The sequence below is a fragment of the Aspergillus glaucus genome, assembly GCF_001890805.1.
Source record: "Aspergillus glaucus CBS 516.65 unplaced genomic scaffold ASPGLscaffold_11, whole genome shotgun sequence".
Taxonomy (NCBI): domain Eukaryota; kingdom Fungi; phylum Ascomycota; class Eurotiomycetes; order Eurotiales; family Aspergillaceae; genus Aspergillus; species Aspergillus glaucus.
The window spans coordinates 607,195-624,097 of NW_019170463.1; the positions used below are offsets into that span (position 1 = coordinate 607,195).

A 16,903-nucleotide genomic window follows, 5' to 3' on the forward strand; every position below is an offset into this window, starting at 1 on the left:
TTGTCATACTTTGCTTATCACGGCTATTCTCGGAGGCCGGAATGAAACCGGCCTCCGGCGCTAACGAAGCTTATGGAGTCTTGGCAACATGAAGCATACAAAAGTCCGAATCACATAGGACGACAATGAACTGCCCTGAATGGTCTTCGGGACGATCGAATCACTATATTATTTGCTACCGAGCATCTCAAGTCCTTTTGGGACCCTGCTGGATCGGGAATAGCGTGTCCCGTGACGCTGTCATGCCCTGCCAAGACTGAATATAGGTGTCTGAATATGGCTTCATGATACTCGATGGACGTTCATGATGTCGTTTCGCACACCAGGGAGAGTGAAAAATCGCTTTCGGTGCGATCGCAGCTTGCAAAAAGATGGCCTCTGGTCCAGAACAGGCATCTCCACGCGGTCCTTCTGTCTCTTTCGTAATGTGCCTCTCAAGGCCGGAATTGATACCGGCCTCAGGATATTATAAGAAGGGCCTCCTTTCCCACCCAAATCTCCATCTCTGCGCTGATTCCCAGGCCTTCGAACCACAAACCAGTCTCCCTGGAAATTTTTCTTCTTTTTTCTCGCACTTTTCCGAGTCTTCGTTCTCGTGTTATTCTTCACATTTCTATCTACCATCTCTTCTTTTCTTCCATCATGACGGTGCCTAAGGTGACCTCAGCGTCTACTACCTTGAAGCGCTTCCCTCACATCCATGATGACCCTTCTACCATCCCCCATTCCCTGGACCCCTTCACCATCACCACCTCTACTGGTTTCCTGCCCTACCAGACCTCACCTACCACTCTACCTGAGGTCTTCCAACCTCTGATGTCCATCCTGGACCGTATGTCTGTCGTCAAGCAAGACGGTGCTCCGGGTCTGCTGGCCACGTATGAACTAGGCCCAGTGGTCGAGTCCGAGTTGCCTGACCTGACCGATGAGGTGGATAAGTTGGTCACTGCTGATGGTCTCCCGGACTTGTATACCATCACGGCTCTGTTCAGGGATTACTCCTTCCTGGCGTCGTCTTACTTGCTTGAGCCTTGCTGGGAGAACTGGCGCAAGAACCCGGATGGTGGTTATGGACTGGGGAGGGACTTGTTGCCTAAGGCTGTGGCCCGTCCTATGTATCGTTGTGCTCAGCTGTATGTCCCTTTGTCACTTACCTATATTACATACTCTTCTGTTTACTGACCGAATGAAGACTGGACATCCCACCCTTCATGTCCTATGCTGCCGCCTACTCCCTCTTCAACTACCACCTTGCCGAACCGTCCAAGGGACTGACGTACCCTAACCTCCGTCTAGTCCGGGCCTTCGAAGGTGGTCTTGACCCTAAGAGCTCCGAGGCAGGCTTTATCCTGACTCACGTCGACATGGTCAAGTGGTCTGGTAGCTTGATCAGCGGTGCTGTTCGGGTTGTCGACACGTTGGAGAAAGCCGGTCCTCGCTCGGAGATTAATGATGGATTTAGGGAGATTCTCACAGCGATGGAGAAGATTGAAGCGTCTATGGAGGGTAGGTTACCTTGCCCCTCCCTGTCTATATCGAGTATTTGTAGTAGTTGCTAACGAAGGCCTATAGATATGTGGGGTAATTCCAAGCCTCATGAATACCTCTCTTTCCGTGTCTTCATCTTCGGCATCACAAATCAATCCATGTTCCCGAATGGTGTCATCTACGACGGCGTCCTAGACAACAAACCCCTCTACTTCCGCGGTGAAAGCGGTGCCAACGACAGCATGGTAAATCCCCCCTCCCTTCCCTATCCCACAACAATAGCACTAACAACAAAAAGATCCCCCTCCTAGACCACCTTTGCCAAATCCCTATGCCCTCAACCCCCCTCACCAAAATCCTCCACGAATTCCGCTCCTACCGTCCCCACCCCCACCGCGACTTCCTCGCGCACATCAACGCCAAAGCAGCGGAAGTGGGTGTGCGCGAGTATGCTGTCAAAGACGTCGAGACTGCGATTCTCCTCCTGAAGACGCTCGACCATGTGAGGAGCTTCCGCTGGCGTCATTGGTTGTTTGCGCGCGAGTATATTATTCGTAGGACGCCGCATCCTACTGCTACTGGTGGGAGTCCGATTGTTACGGTATGTTTTTTTCATTGGTATTTCTCTTTCGAGAGTATGGTGACGGTGCTGAAAAGAAATAGTGGCTTCCGAATCAACTGTCCGCGGTTATGGATCTGATGATCTCTATCTACGACGAGTATCTCGCCCCAGATCTCAAGTCCAATGGGGAAGAAAACGGACATGCGCAGAACGGATCGCACGAGTCTTACAACAAGCAGGTTGAGCCGATGATGGAACAAGTGCGCGACCAGAGAGAGAAGTTGGCTAAGGAGGTTGAGCGGTGGTGTAAGGAGAGGGGTGTTTAGATTGGTATCGAAACGGCTATGCTTATGCGTCTGTGTTCTTTGATGCAAGTACTTTCTATTAGCTATGAGCTGTCGTTATTATGCGTATAGACATTATGGTCTAGATCAAAAATTTTCACAGGCAAGATGCAGATTTCCAGTTATATGTCCTCCAGGGTTAGATATCATCAAGTAAAGATCTCAATCCCCCGAGCCCTTCCGTAAGCAACCGCATCAGAAGAAACCCCTTCACAACCCTTGACATACAAACGATCGATCCTCGTCCTCTTCTCATCACCAGTCATACGAGCATCCGCGAGGATCTTAATCACTCGACCGCTGACATCAGTGTATGACAAATAGAGAACCTTGAGATCCGGCATAAACGCCACAACATAGCCTACCAGAGCATCCCCAACTTTGGGAACACGAGAGAGACTAAGCTCCGTGATATTGCCGAAACAGCCCTGCATGACCTCGTGAAGCTCATTGGTCACCCACATACAGCTATCTAGCCAGAGGACACGGAGCGATCCATCCGTGTTAGAAATGAGTTGTTTTAGATTCCGCGCATGCAGCCAGTTGACATCGCTGAGCACGAGGGTCTTGAGATTTGCGAGGTGAGGGCCGGGATGGTATTCGACGTCTATGTCAGCGACGCACGCGTGAACACGGAGGTATTCAAGATTAGGTGGGAAGAAGCCGTCCGAATTTGAGAAGGAATGACCACTTATGTCTAGTCTGCGTAGGCGGGGGAAATCCTTTGACATGAGATTGACATGCGGGCGTTGAAGTGCGTGTCCGTACCAGTCAAGTCGCAGCTCTTCTAGGTTGGGGATGGCATGGGATAGTCGATGATTCTAGTCAGTATCAGCAAGGCACCGTGCAGAGTAAAGGGAGGGGGGGGCAGGGGAGGGCAGACATACATATAAAGGAGGTACAAAAAGCGCAGGCCCAAATGAAGGAGGTTCCACATCTTCCGAGCCAAGTGTGATACTCTTCAAGTTCGGCAGGTTTTGAGGCCATTTCATCCGTGTTCCAGGAGAGGGTTTGGCATTATGAATCTCTATTCGTTCAAGATGAGGTATGCCGTTGAGGAACCCCACGATTCGCTCCTGCGCCATTGGCATATGTGCAGAGACTACGAGCGTCTTCAACCGTTTCGAGCCCTTGAACAACCCGTAAAATGCAGCAGGGTCATGAGAGTCCCAGAACTCGAAATGTTCTAGATGCGGACATCGACTGATGAATTCTAAAACTCTTTGCGTGGATTGGGGGGATATATTCTTGACAATGGCATGTGTTAGCATGCCTTTCGAGCGTCGAATGTAAGACCGGACTGAAGTCCAGTGGACTCTGCCTCGAGTGCCACGAGCTTCTGATAGATCCATGCGCAGCCATGTGTTTCGCATCGAGGTGAGGAACTGATCCCATCTCTTCGAAACGCGGAGGATGGCCCTGAAGGCGTTTAATCAACTAGATGCTTCTATGCGAATATACAACAACTCACACTGTTTGTTTGAAGTTGAAATGCTGAAGAATCATGACAGCAACTTCTAATGGAAGGACAGTGAAGGGATCCAAGAGCTTTGCAGACATCTTATCCCCGAGCTTGTTATGTAGTTGTTCTACCAACTATGCAAGTTAGTCATATAGACTCGGACGGGAACAGTAAAGGCAAGGCTCACATGCCGCCGTGGATGGCTTGTAGGTAGGGATTTTAACCCGTATGCGTAGACTTCGAGTGCCTTGTCCGGCCTGCCATTCAGCAGGAGGGTTTTGGCACAGCGTAAATACCCCTTCCCAGTCAGTATGGATAAAGAAATACGGGGCGAGTCGACGTACTCGTTCATCATTTTTACCGCATTTTATCATTTGTTTTGTATCTCGCAGTGCTTGATCATGCTGCGCCAGTTTACTATAAGCAGCAGCTCGACTATCCAGGATGCTCAACAAGTCTGAATCTCTATCTTTCAGCGCCTGCATTATCCTATTTAGTTTCTAATTTGCCAGAGATATAGAGGACCAGGCATACCTCCGTAAAGGCCTCAACAGCCGCCGCAAAGTTGCCCTGTTGGTATAGATTCTGACCATGTTGCAGCAACACGGCTCCTTCACCACGCGGGGCACCACCAGTTCGTCGATCTCCAACGCTTCTACCGGCCGAACTGAGACCTCCGGACCCATCAGACAGCGATCGCGAGCCCATGGTGCCTGTCAATGGCCCGTTAACGAGCGATAGAGGATCAATAGCGCGGTTCATCCGGCAACGGTTTTGCATCGGCGGAGCTGCGCGGGTGGCGGCTGCGGGCGGCCGGACAACAGCGCGTGTTTACCTTCTTCCCCTTTCGGTATGCGGGAAAATACATCATACCCGACGACACAGCGACGACCACCTCGACCTGACACGGCTCTGTACAGAGTACTAACCATACAGGGGAAGACTAGAGGCAGCTTGCAGGCAAGCCATGGAGCCACACAATTTGGACGCGGCCTCGACTTATATCAATAATGTCCTCCTCGCCAGGGGTCTGTTAAAGGGTGGCACCCCGATCGATTTTGCTCAGCCGGAGAACGATGAGGGGGGTGCCGATGGGACGATGGCCAGGGTTATTAACCTGGTCAATGACTTGGTCTTGAGGAGAGATGTATGTCATGACGATAATGCGCTTGCTTTTTAGCACAATGGTCAGAGTCTGACAATTTACAGCGCGAAGCCGACCATAGGGAAAGCCTCGCTACGACGATACGGACACTCCGCGCGAACGAATCGCAGCAATCAGTGGAAATTGTATGCAATTAAAACAAAGACATGACATGGTCAGAGCTCGATAGCTAAGACGTATAACTGCAGGGCAAACTCCGAACAAAGACGTCCGAAATGAGCCGGTCGCTAGCGCTCGCGGAGGCGCAGGAGCGCGCACTCAAAACGAATATCGCCAGCGCAGAATCAACCATCAGAAGCATGAAGGAGCAAGTACAACGCATGAAAACCAGCGTTCAGCAAGTTCGAGCACAATGCGCAAACGACATTCGCAAACGAGACCTGGAGTTACAGAAACTGAAGTCGCATTTGGCTGAGCGACAGAGAGGGAAACGAGAGGGACTGGGTGTTACGACTATCAACATTAATCCGACAGTCGACCGCGCATCAAGATCTAAGACTTTGTCCGGCGGCGAAGGAATCAACAACCCTGGGTACAGCTTGAAGCAAGAGACGAACGACTTCCTCACACAACTATGTCAAACTCTCAGTGACGAAAATGACATGTTGATCGCGCTGGCACGCAACACTGTCCAGACATTGAAAGTTCTACAAGGCCTACCACATGAGGAGGATGAAGAAAATCCAAGTGGAGCGGCCAGCATCGGGACGCAGAAATCGTCGCCTGACCCTGTTACTACCCTTCCGACATCATGCGATGAACTTTCAGCCCATATGGGTATGATGCTAGATCACCTACAGACACTACTCACCAACCCTTCATTTGTGCGCCTCGAAGAAGTTGAAGTGCGCGACGAGGAAATCAATCGCCTCCGGGAAGGCTGGGAGAAGATGGAAAGCCGATGGAGACAAGCGGTAACGATGATGGATGGGTGGCATACGCGGATTGCCGACGGAGGCGACTCGGTTCAGGCCGAAGAATTGAAGATGGGTCTGGGCCTCGGTATTGATTCTGCACGTGCATCTGCAGCAAATGATGCGGATATAAAAATGGAGTCTCCCATTCTGGAAGACCAGCAGGCAGAAGAGGAGGAGGAAGAAGCCGAGCGGAAGTCCAAAGAGAGTTCCCAACAGCGTGCACCGTCGAAGGAGACCAAGCCTGCTGGGACGCGCGAAACCAGGACTCGAAGGGCAGCGAGCCGTGCTCTCAAGGAGCGGAGCGACAATATACAATCCGGCCGGTCCCGGAAGGTTTCTTTCACGCCAGGGCTAAATGGTTCTCCCTGTGTAAATGAAGACGAGACTTTGCAGGTCAAAGCACATAAACCAGAGGCCGTGACTCGACGGATGTTGAAGAAACGAGTGGAAGCAAACCCTCCGCGAAAGGTGAGCAGGCTCAGTCCATGTCAACCAAAAGCCGCAGAACTGACAAATAATCAAGCAGGACCCTCCCAGTCGCGGGCGAGTAGCTTTGTCACAGAAGCTTGCCATGGCAGAAGACGATGCCCGAGCAGCAGAGCAAGATCGCAAAGAAAGCCAAAGCCGGAAGCGAAGTCGAGGCACCGGAAAAGAGTCCCGAGACCGACGACGCAGTACCTTAACCAACGACGAACTTGACGAGCTGATGGGGCGGCCGTCACCAACGAAAGCGAGCTAAACAGCTCTTTTAACCGTGTTATATGTCATTTAATATATTCATTTGTCGTGTCACTGTACATACTAGTTTTATGATCTGGCGCATGTAAATACACTCTTTGCATTGGCAATTACCACCAGCACACATGCTTTATAATAATGAATTGTCCGATTCGAATTAGGTCTTGAATTGCTTCTCACGGGATATCATTACGGAGTACATGGCCAAACCTCGGCATTTCCGGTTATGGTTAAGAAGTCTCCGCCTTTCGCGAGTCTCCTCAATTGATCTCTGCACTTCTCCAATTGTCGTCTCTCTCGTCGATATAAATTTCTTGACTTGCGCTATTTCAATTCATACTGCGCTTCTCGGTTGCAAGTTTGCCACTACAACACGCACGTCAATCCGATACTCACTCGCGCATAGACCAGAGCCCGAGTGACAACCAGGTCTCATCAATCCTTACTTGGCTATACAAGCAATTACATAAACACAACGCTACTACAACCCTACAATCATGTCCTCACCACTTAAAACCTACCACGGCTGGGTCGCCCACAACGCCACAGATCCCCTAACCTACACAGCCTTCACCCCCAAACCCTTCACCTCTACCGACATCGAAATCAAAGTCTCCAACTGCGGCATCTGCGGCACAGACATCCACACCCTCAGCTCCGGCTGGGGTCCCACCGACTACCCCTGCGTCGTGGGCCACGAAATCATCGGCACAGTCACGCGTGTCGGCGCAGAAGTTCCAACCCTGCCATCCTCGCCCGCATCCCGCGATATCAAAGTCGGAGATCGGGTCGGGGTAGGCGCGCAGAGTGGCTCTTGCTTGAAGCCGGAGTGTGAGGCGTGCGCTGATGGACGGGAGAGTTATTGTCCGCGGATCATGGGGACGTATAACGGGCGGTATCCCGATGAGGGGAGGAGTAAGTCGCATGGGGGGTTTGCGGAGTATTGGCGCGGGCCGGCACATTTTGTGTTTAGGATTCCGGATGCGTTGCCGTCTGCTGAGGCGGCGCCGTTGCTGTGTGCGGGTGTTACGATGTTCTCGCCGTTGCGGAAGTATGGTGCTGGACCGGGGAAGGCTGTGGGGGTTATTGGGATCGGGGGACTTGGTCATTTGGGTGTTTTGTTCGCTAAAGCGCTGGGTTGTGATCGGGTTGTTGGCATCTCGCGCACGTCGGGCAAGCGGAAGGATACGCTCGAGGGACTAGGCGCAGATGCCTTCATTTCAACGGACGAGGAACCGAAATGGGCGCGCGCGCATTCCCGCTCACTGGACCTGATTATCTGCACCGTTTCCTCGCCAGACATGCCGTTATCTGGATATCTGCGACTGCTCAAGACAGACGGCGTGTTTGTGCAGGTGGGAGCGCCGGAGCAGCCATTGCCGCCTGTGATGGCATTCTCGTTGATCCAGAAGGGCGTTAAGATCACGGGGTCGAATATCGGGTCGACGGAAGATATCAGGGAGATGCTGAAGTTAGCTGCTGAGAAGCGTGTGTTTCCATGGATTCAGAAACGGGCTATGAAGGATGTGAACGTCGCATTGAAGGATATGCATGCTGGGAAGGCCCGGTATCGCTATGTTTTGCTCAATGAGACGGAGACGGGGACGCACGCCAAACTTTAGTTGTTCAATTATTCTAGAATACCGAGTTTCAAGCTATTCAAAAATCTCGCACGGAGCAACATTGACATATGGAAACGGGTACGAGCTCTGTACAGTTAACCCAAAAGGGACTAGAATACGAGACCCATAAGGCAACGGGCATTCTCCGACAGCTTTGATTTACGCTATTCTTAACTATAAAATCCTTAATCCAATGGCCGAGGTGGCTCCAATCCGCAAGTGAAACACCGTCTTTACCCCATTAGGAAATGGGTACGAGACATACGAACAGTGGCAGATCGAGGGCTTCGTTTTTCGCAGATGAAAAAAAATAGAATAAGAAAACGAGGGGAATAGGAGAGAACGTGTATGTATATAAGATGTCTGCATCTGCATGTGTTTGAATTATTATCACTTTTATTTCTGTCCTCTACATTGCTCTTCTGAACCTCTTGACCACCTCATACTACTCCGTCTTCTCCGCCTATACCCCATACATACAACCGAAATGTCGTCAACAGACCACGGAGGCTGGAAAGCCTATGAATACAACCCCTCCATGGCAGCAGCTGTCATCTTCATCATCCTCTACATCGTCGTGACTGCCCTCCACACCTACAACCTCTTCCGAACCCGAACATGGTTCTTCATCCCCCTCGTGCTCGGAGGATACTGTACGCCCCTCACCCACGCACCATTCCAACTTTCTATTGCAAAACAACGATACTGACCAAACAGTCGAAATTATCGGCTACATAGGACGAGCACTGTCCGCACAGGAGTCCCCAGACTGGACCCTCGGCCCGTACATTATGCAAAGCACGCTGCTACTCATTGCGCCCGCGCTGTTCGCTGCTAGTATTTATATGGAACTGGGGAGGGTTATTCGTCTGGTTAAGGGCCAGAATTTTGCTTTGATTCGGGTGAACTGGATGACCAAGATCTTCGTGGCGGGTGATGTTCTGAGTTTCTTGATGCAGGCGTCTGGTAAGTCCTATCTTTCTGAACAGTTCTCATTCAACGAAGGAAGTCACAAGCTGACAACACTGTAGGAGCTGGAATCTTGGCAAAAGGCTCGCAAGACATCGGAAACAACGTCATCATCGGCGGTCTCATCGTCCAGATTCTCTTCTTCGGCTTCTTCGTGATCTGCTCCATCATCTTCCAGGCTCGAATCACCTCCCATCCCACCGCAGAGTCCGTGGCCGATTGTGTCCCCTGGAAGAAGCACCTGTACGCCCTGTATGCGACGAGTATCTTGATTCTCATCCGGTCGATTTTCCGTGTTGCCGAGTATGTCCAGGGGAGTGACGGTTATCTTCTTTCGACGGAGGTGTTCATCTATATCTTTGATTCCACGCTGATGTTCCTTGTGATGTTGGTGTTTGTTATTATTCATCCGAGTGAGATTAACTGTCTCCTGGGACGTGGGCGGAAGATGACGACGAAAGGTGGATTGAAGCTCAACGAGGTTTCCTCGTTGCCCCTATAGATAGATATCATCATGTGATTGTGAAAATTGGTATTGGCGCATAGCTTGTGGTGTTTCTTGTTTTCTTGTTTTGCTGTTTGTGCTGTTATTCCCGGGCATGGCGTTTGTTTTCAGCATAGAGAAGAATAAGATATAATCGCAATCTTGAAGATCATCGAGCACCAACTGATCGATACTAAAATGGATCAAGTAGGCAGTCACCAAAGAAATCACGTTTCATTCGAAAAGCTCTGCCCAAAAAGAGCCGTCATCGGCCACCGAACCAAAGGTCTCCATGTATCATCCAACACCATCCAGATTGCCCTGGAGACCTTGACGCTCCAGTCGCCGTGAGACCAGCGATGGCGCATGGAATCCAGTATCACACAGTAATACGTAAGAATGACCAAAGCCAGCGGCGCGTGGTCCCGTACCATATCCACATATCTCGGCCGGAGTTTGATTGCCCATCGGCCAATAATGGTCATGGTGTGATCCACATTAAGCAGGCCTATAGCCTCTGTTAGTTTTTCAATGGTGTCTTCGTAAACTTCTGTGTCGTGGGTTTCGTTCTGGGCGCCACAGGTATTATTGGCTTCAAGGAGCTCTTCCAGCGCTAATCGGGCGTCGTTTGATAAAACGGGCTCGTAGTCCTCTGTACGTGCCAATGCTTTGAAATTGCTTTCTCTTAGAGATAAGGAAGCCGTGTTGATAACCTGCTGCACACCGCGTATCAAGACAATAATTTGAAGTAAATCATCGATACAAACAAACGGATTGCTCAGGTTTGGTTCGTGTGGAAATGCAAAAGTGTAGAGCACGACCACGCTCGCAAAGGAGAAAATTGCCTTTGCATTCGTGTCGTTTATATCGCCAAGTAACTCGCGGAACAACGCTAGTGCCTGATTCTGATGCGCTACCGCAAGGCCACTATACATCGGCCGGCGATGGTCGTCTTGTGTCCGCGCCAGATCGAGCGCAGAGAGAGACAGAATACCATGCATGAGAAATGGATGCGATACTGCTTCCTCGGGGACTAAGCACTTCCAGACATGACCAGTGCTCTCATTTCGAGCCAAAACCTGGTACGTTGAGTTACACCACTGCATCATCAGCTCCAGGTCGGCGAGATTGAGACTGCCGGATAAAACCGGCACATCGTGCTTGCCAAGCCTACCCACGATTCCCAACGAGTTAGCTACCGTCAACGTAGGATCTGGTTGAGATCCCTCAGGGGTTGATATGGTAGATGTTTGACGGGGCCGTGACTCTTCATTTGTCCAGCGGAGTGAGCTGGAGCTTTCGTATTCACATTCTGTATGGCGTTTAGAGCAATTTGTGCATACTGGCCGACCCTCGTCGCACTGTAGAAATTAGCATCTGACGTTGCATCTGGGACAGGATATAGGAATACCTTGACACGCCTTCGCTTGCACTCCAGGCAGCCGTGACGGGACTTGCGATGAGGTCGTCGTAGGGCCATTAGGCGTGGTTCAACGATTCTCTATGCCCTCTGCCGATTCTATATAGTAGGAACAATTTAATGCATGAATGCGACTTGGTGATGGTTCCGATAAAAATCCCGCGGTATGGATGGATTATGTAATGCACTTTTACGATTTCAGAGACAGCGTTCGAATAAAATCAATCAAAAAATAATGTTACATGGAAATAAATATTCAGTATAGAAATAACCGTGAAGATGCAATTCAGAATTCCGGGTATTTCCAAAACATGTGTGGTCGCCTATCACCAACCACAATCCAACTCCGTTAAAGCAAATGGTATCTCAAAAGAAACAAAACATGAACAGAAACATAGTTAACAATAATAATGGCCAATCTCCCAATAAATGACTTTGGCTTTAACACCCTCCACCACCACCGCCGCCACCGCCGCCACCGCCGCCACCACCGCCACTGGATGCGCTGCTCTGTTTCGCTCGTCGGTGTTTCTCGATCAAAGCTATAACAGTGATAAGAACCAGTACATCGAATTCCTGACCGTAGTCCACATAGATCTCCAGCTTGCCGTCTTTATCGACACTCTTGTGAGAGCTGCTGGTGAACACCGCGATGACCTGTTCTGACTGCTCATCGACCAACTTGTAGTTGTCGTATGCCCAAATCGAAGGCGACGAATTGGTTACGCCGACACTCGAAGTCCGCTTCCAAACGAATGCGTGATGTTCGGATGCAGGGTGGTTCCTCAACGGCATTCGCCAGCGGTATCTGACGTGGGTCCAAGATTGACAGGTGAGGTCTTCCCAAGTGACCTGGTTGGGCTGGCTGGGATCCCCCAGACCGAATTTGGCATGTCTCGAGAAATGCGAGTATTTGCAGACGGCGTGGATCGGGGCTTTGTTGTCTGTGCCGGCGTGGACAGTGAGGTCCGGCTTCTTTGGTGTCCACAGGGAGTTATCCACATGGTATAGATGTCTTTTGTCGGCAGCAGTGATGTTGTAGTCGTTCTGCCAGAATGTAGAGTAAACGTGGTAAAGGCGAGGGCCTTGCATGATGTCTTCGGCCATTTTGTAGTAGGCTTTGCACGAGGTTTTCAAGAAAGATCCAGTAAAAAGGATTCAACTCAAGGAGTATATATACCCTTGACCCTGGGCAGCAAGACAGCTTATTTTGACGTTATGAGAGGCTGAGTTTCCCCTGTTCGCCCTAATGTGGTTAAATACGAGTTCACAGCCTTTGGGGCTCAGCGTTTGCCCGGGGCGCTATAAGAGATCTATGAAAATCTTAATAGGGCGATCCTTGGTTCTGCAAAAATGATGCCAGTTCTCGAAAGCCACGCTTTTTGTGACTCTCTGGGCAATTATTTCAGCCAATCTTTAAGCGCGCTAGATAGTCAGAAGAGGCTCAAGATGGTCATTCGGGTATGTGATTCAGACAGATACGAGGGACTGTGGCTGGCTATGATGCATGTATGCGTATTCAGCAGGCAAGGCGTATAGGAAGCAAAAATAGAGGAACCAACTCATGCATGTCTCTACGGAGTACTCCGTAAATGGATACGGCAAGTATTTGGTCCTGTAGACCAATAAGGCAAATGAATCACATGACAATGGTCTTCGATATCACATGACACCACGTGATACCGCTGCCGCCAAGACATCCGCCCAAGCGCGTTTTCGAGCGTGAAGAGTGTCAGTCCAGAAAGAAACCTCGACGACGGGCGATTCCAGCTACAGAGCTTAATTCCTGCGGCTATCCGTCGCCTACTGTGCTGCCATCGGTTGCGCTCTTTACCCCTGGTATTCTGCACTCTTATTTGTTGCAGGGTGTCTCTTTGAAGCTCCGGGGTAGCTGCTGGCCCCCAAAGATTTCGCTGGGATTGTTTCACAACTGTTTACAGGGTTCATACACCTATCTTTCCCCTGACTTATTCGCATGATCCAAGATGAGCTTCAAAACGTCATTCGACCCATTCGACATGGACTTTCCATCCACCCCGGACAAGTCTCGCAGCTTTCTGAGTAACGCATCGACGACACCATCCGGACCTCCGCCGTCAAGTGCCAACAACAACTCCTTTATTCCACGAGCCGCTCCGCCGAAGTTCGGGAACTCATCTCAGTCTCTTTTCGGCAAATCCGGGATCGAAAATGACAGTATCTTCGGGTCGTCAACCGGGTCGGACCATTTCATGCCACCGCGCAAGAAGGACCCGGCGCCGGCCAAACCCCTCGCTCAGTCGCAGTCGTTTTTTAACACGACCAATGGCTCGCGGCTTAACGAATCGACAAGTTTCGGGCAGTCAAATAGCTTTACATCCTCGTGGATGAGTGAGGAGGGACAGGAGATGGAACCTGAGGAAGAGTATGAGGATGAGTGGGAAGATGAGACTATGGACGTGGATAAGACAAAGAAGTCGGGTGGACTCAGTTTCATGGACTCTACCATGAGTACGGAGCCGATTCGGCCTACTACTGCTCTTGGTCACAGAAAGTCGATCTACTCGAATCCCACCAACGCCAAACGGCCCAAGCTCGATGAACGATGGGCGAGCCAATCGCCAGTGCGCAAGACCGCGCTACCTCCGAAGAAAGAGTCCGTGTTACCGTCTATTATACGCAACTTCGCATCCAGATCTTCGCTTGCACCCGTCGATGAGCATAGTGATGTGATTTTGAGGACGGAAGATGAAGTCTGTCGTCTGTATGATGAAGCCAGACAGGCTGAGGAACAAGGGAAGGATTTTTACGTCTCTCTGTCTGAGATATCAAGTACACTCGCGAGTACGTGGAAATCGTGCGCGGAGCGGAATGGATTTTCTGGGGCAGGTTTCGGTGTTGGCCGTGGAGAAAATGCCCCGAACGTTGTCAAAGCCGGCTTCTTGGGCTCTCTATTGCTCCAGCTCCATCATCCTCCAGTCAACCCTACCAAGACGGCGAGTCCCGCTGGCGCCTTTGGCCGTTTTGCGCCTCAGAGTCTCATACCGGCCGGATCCGAGGAGAGCACGTTCACGCCCACCCCGAGGGTTATCCTGGATTGGCTGAACGCGAATCATGTTTCGCAGTCGGCTGATATTCGGGCTTTGGAGGAAGTTGGACCCAATCCTACCGCGTCGCCCAACTTTTGGGAAACGATTACCTCTGCCGTTCTGCGCGGACGTCTGGCCGAGGCGTCGACAGTTCTGCGCTCTGCTGATTTCAACTACGCGCGCTCTGCGCTTGAGGATGGACTACCGCAGTCTGGTTACCGTGGCGCACAGCTCCAAAACATTCAAAAATGCATCAACAAAGCTCTCCAGGTTCTGGACAGCTGTCCAGGTGTCCAGCATGAGGACTGGGAAGTCAAGGGCACGGAATGGTCTGTGTACAGGAAACGGGTGGTTGCAGCTGTGACAGAACTGGAGGAATTTGCCGAAGGAGATGAGACTTCACCGGAGCCACCGGTTGTGGAGAACCGGTTCCAAGCGGTTAATTTTGGATTGAAGTCAACCACTGGCGACCAGGGATTCTCTTTTACCAAGTCTGCGCGTATGGCGGAGAGTCGTGTCCCATGGACTATCTACCAGAACCTGCGCACGATCTATCGTGTAATTCTCGGCGACCCAGGAGCGATCATGGGCCTTTCGCAAGACTGGATCGAGGCCGTGATTGGCCTTACGGCATGGTGGGATGGAGAGGAGGACAGCAGCCCAGAGGATTCATACTTACGTCGACTTGACTTGGCCCTTAGCAGCGCGACAAATGACCCGACCACTGGCTTCCGGATAAACACAGTCAGCGGCCTTGAGGTCGGACTAGCATCCGTCTTTGAGGGCAACGTGGATGGCGTGCTGAGATTGCTCCAGACCTGGTCGCTTTGCATCGCGTCCGCCGTTGCCGAAGTCGCTTCGGCCGGTGGGTGGATGGACGCTGGCGATGGCGCGCGCAAGCTGCCTGGCCTGAGTGAGGACGACCTCATGGTCCTTTCCTATGGTCAGGACACCAGCGCTGCTACACCTGTTCGCCGAGATGACGTTCTCAAAGCTTACGCTTCTGGACTATTTGAGCGGCGGTCTATTAAGAATGACATCGGTCTACGGGATGGGTGGGAGTTAGCGCTGGAGGTTCTGAGCCGGCTAGAAGATAACGAGAAAATGCAGAAGACAACGTCTGAGCTGTTGGGTAAACTGCCGCTTGATACGGCCGAGCAGATGGACAAGGTGGTGCTTCTTTGTTCGGAGTTGGGCTTGGAGAATGAAGGCCGGAGAGTTTCTGAGGTAGGCTTGCCGATTTTTGCTTCTGATATGAACAGACGATACTGACTGGATCAGCGATACGGCGATCTTACTGTTGAAAAGTCCGATGAATACGGTCTCGCGCTGGTGTGCTACGCTCGCGCGCATAGCCGACGAAAGGTTAAGTCGGTGGTTGACTTGCTCATCTCGTACAGCTTGGTTCAATCACGAGCGTATCCTGCATCCGGAGAGCTAGACGAGCAGTTGCGAGCGTTGATCCGCGAACCAAAGACCTGTCTGTCTGCGGTTGCGGGGTCGGATGAGGAAGCAGCCAGTATTCTCCAGTTCTATTTCAGTGGTTACGCGACCTTGCGCCGGTTCTACGAGACGCGCGATGAGGCGCTTTCATTGTCGGAAGGTCAGCGTCCCCGGTTTAAGCCATTGGCGCGACGACGGGCGGCGGCGCAGGCGCTGGTCGCGGTGATTGGCAGTGCTGCTGATAGTATATACGGAGGATTGTATGATCCGGAGCGCGACTCTGCGGTGCAGGTGGATGGATTACTGGCGCTTCTGGGAGAGTCCCTGGTTTTCGTTGGAGGTAAGTCTGCCATTTTTCCGCCAGAAGAATTCATCACTAACACTCACAGAATCCAACCCAATCCTCACCCCCTCACAACAACTCACCATCCTCTCCGCAGTCGAGGATCTCGAATCCGTAACCAGCCGCGTCTACGCCCAGTGCGAAGAATGCTTCCGCTCCACCCTAATCGCCTACAACCACTCCTCAACCACCACCGGCTCTGGCTCCCGCACAACCTCCGACCCATATGTCCTCCCTCCCTCACCTCGCGCCCTCCTCAAGAAATCCGTCTCCGCAACCACAGCCTCCAGCAACTTCTCTCTGATCGGCAACGACATGCTTGAGTCCGCGCGGACGCGCTCACAGTCTGGATCTGGGTCTGGGCTCGCGTCGGCTGGTAGCTCGGGGGTGTTGGTTCCGCGGCCGGGAGACAAGGACGGGGCGTACGAGCGCGGATGGGATTGGCGGAAGGGACTGGGCGAGGAGACAAGGGGCGAAGATATCCTGCGGATGCTGCGGTTAGGACTTGCACGGGGATTGAGTCTGGGTGTTCTGGGTTAATTTCTCATTGCTATCGGTTGTTAGTTGTATCATGCATTGTACTGAGTAATAGCATCATATCCTTCATCACCTCGTCTAATCAGGCAGACACATACAGCCTCCTTAACTCTATCACTAGCTTAAGCACTATAACCGTAGGGCTGAAGGAAGTGGATAAACCCCCAAACGCTGGCCAACTCGCGTACTTCCCAATCCGGCAAGTCGTATGCTGACAAAGCAGCGGGCCTGGTGGGGCCGGGCATAGGCAGACAGATAACCAAGTCACTGATTGGCCGGAAAGTGTCCGGGTGTCCGGAATAGGAAAGTGCGGCTGTTGTAGGGCTGAACTTTTTTTTTTT

General features: G+C 51.5%; 6 protein-coding genes across 6 annotated transcripts; 4 read left to right on the forward strand and 2 right to left on the reverse strand.

Moving 5' to 3' along the window:
- The first annotated feature begins 165 nt into the window (after positions 1–165).
- Positions 166–2,675, forward strand: ASPGLDRAFT_47652 (indoleamine 2,3-dioxygenase family protein). The gene is made up of 5 exons (XM_022546722.1): positions 166–1,133; positions 1,193–1,506; positions 1,573–1,733; positions 1,787–2,089; positions 2,152–2,675. The coding sequence occupies exons 1-5, from the start codon at positions 643–645 to the stop codon at positions 2,374–2,376; spliced, it is 1,494 nt and encodes a 497-aa protein (XP_022400644.1). The 5' UTR covers positions 166–642; the 3' UTR covers positions 2,377–2,675.
- ASPGLDRAFT_127508 (Leucine Rich Repeat domain protein) lies at positions 2,544–4,564 on the reverse strand (the record flags this gene model as incomplete). The annotated part of the gene is made up of 6 exons (XM_022540725.1): positions 2,544–3,215; positions 3,282–3,813; positions 3,866–3,990; positions 4,044–4,154; positions 4,201–4,335; positions 4,391–4,564. The coding sequence occupies 6 exons, from the start codon at positions 4,562–4,564 to the stop codon at positions 2,544–2,546; spliced, it is 1,749 nt and encodes a 582-aa protein (XP_022400645.1).
- A 259-nt stretch (positions 4,565–4,823) lies between these two features.
- Positions 4,824–8,298, forward strand: ASPGLDRAFT_66874 (uncharacterized protein; the record flags this gene model as incomplete). Its single annotated transcript, XM_022549067.1, has 5 exons — positions 4,824–5,003; positions 5,066–5,146; positions 5,228–6,406; positions 6,465–6,612; positions 7,226–8,298. 5 exons carry the CDS (start codon positions 4,824–4,826, stop codon positions 8,296–8,298), a joined length of 2,661 nt encoding a protein of 886 aa, XP_022400646.1.
- Positions 8,299–8,785: 487 nt separating this feature from the next.
- ASPGLDRAFT_126996 (RTA1 domain-containing protein) lies at positions 8,786–9,769 on the forward strand (the record flags this gene model as incomplete). Its single annotated transcript, XM_022540696.1, is given in 3 exon segments — positions 8,786–8,951; positions 9,016–9,286; positions 9,304–9,769. 3 exon segments carry the CDS (start codon positions 8,786–8,788, stop codon positions 9,767–9,769), a joined length of 903 nt encoding a protein of 300 aa, XP_022400647.1.
- Positions 9,770–9,978: 209 nt separating this feature from the next.
- Positions 9,979–12,263, reverse strand: ASPGLDRAFT_126885 (Zn(II)2Cys6 transcription factor; the record flags this gene model as incomplete). Its single annotated transcript, XM_022540683.1, has 3 exons — positions 9,979–11,112; positions 11,185–11,204; positions 11,633–12,263. The coding sequence occupies 3 exons, from the start codon at positions 12,261–12,263 to the stop codon at positions 9,979–9,981; spliced, it is 1,785 nt and encodes a 594-aa protein (XP_022400648.1).
- A 926-nt stretch (positions 12,264–13,189) lies between these two features.
- ASPGLDRAFT_126816 (putative nuclear pore complex subunit Nup85) lies at positions 13,190–16,565 on the forward strand (the record flags this gene model as incomplete). The annotated part of the gene is made up of 3 exons (XM_022540679.1): positions 13,190–15,466; positions 15,521–16,022; positions 16,072–16,565. The coding sequence occupies 3 exons, from the start codon at positions 13,190–13,192 to the stop codon at positions 16,563–16,565; spliced, it is 3,273 nt and encodes a 1,090-aa protein (XP_022400649.1).
- Between the last annotated feature and the right edge of the window lie 338 nt (positions 16,566–16,903).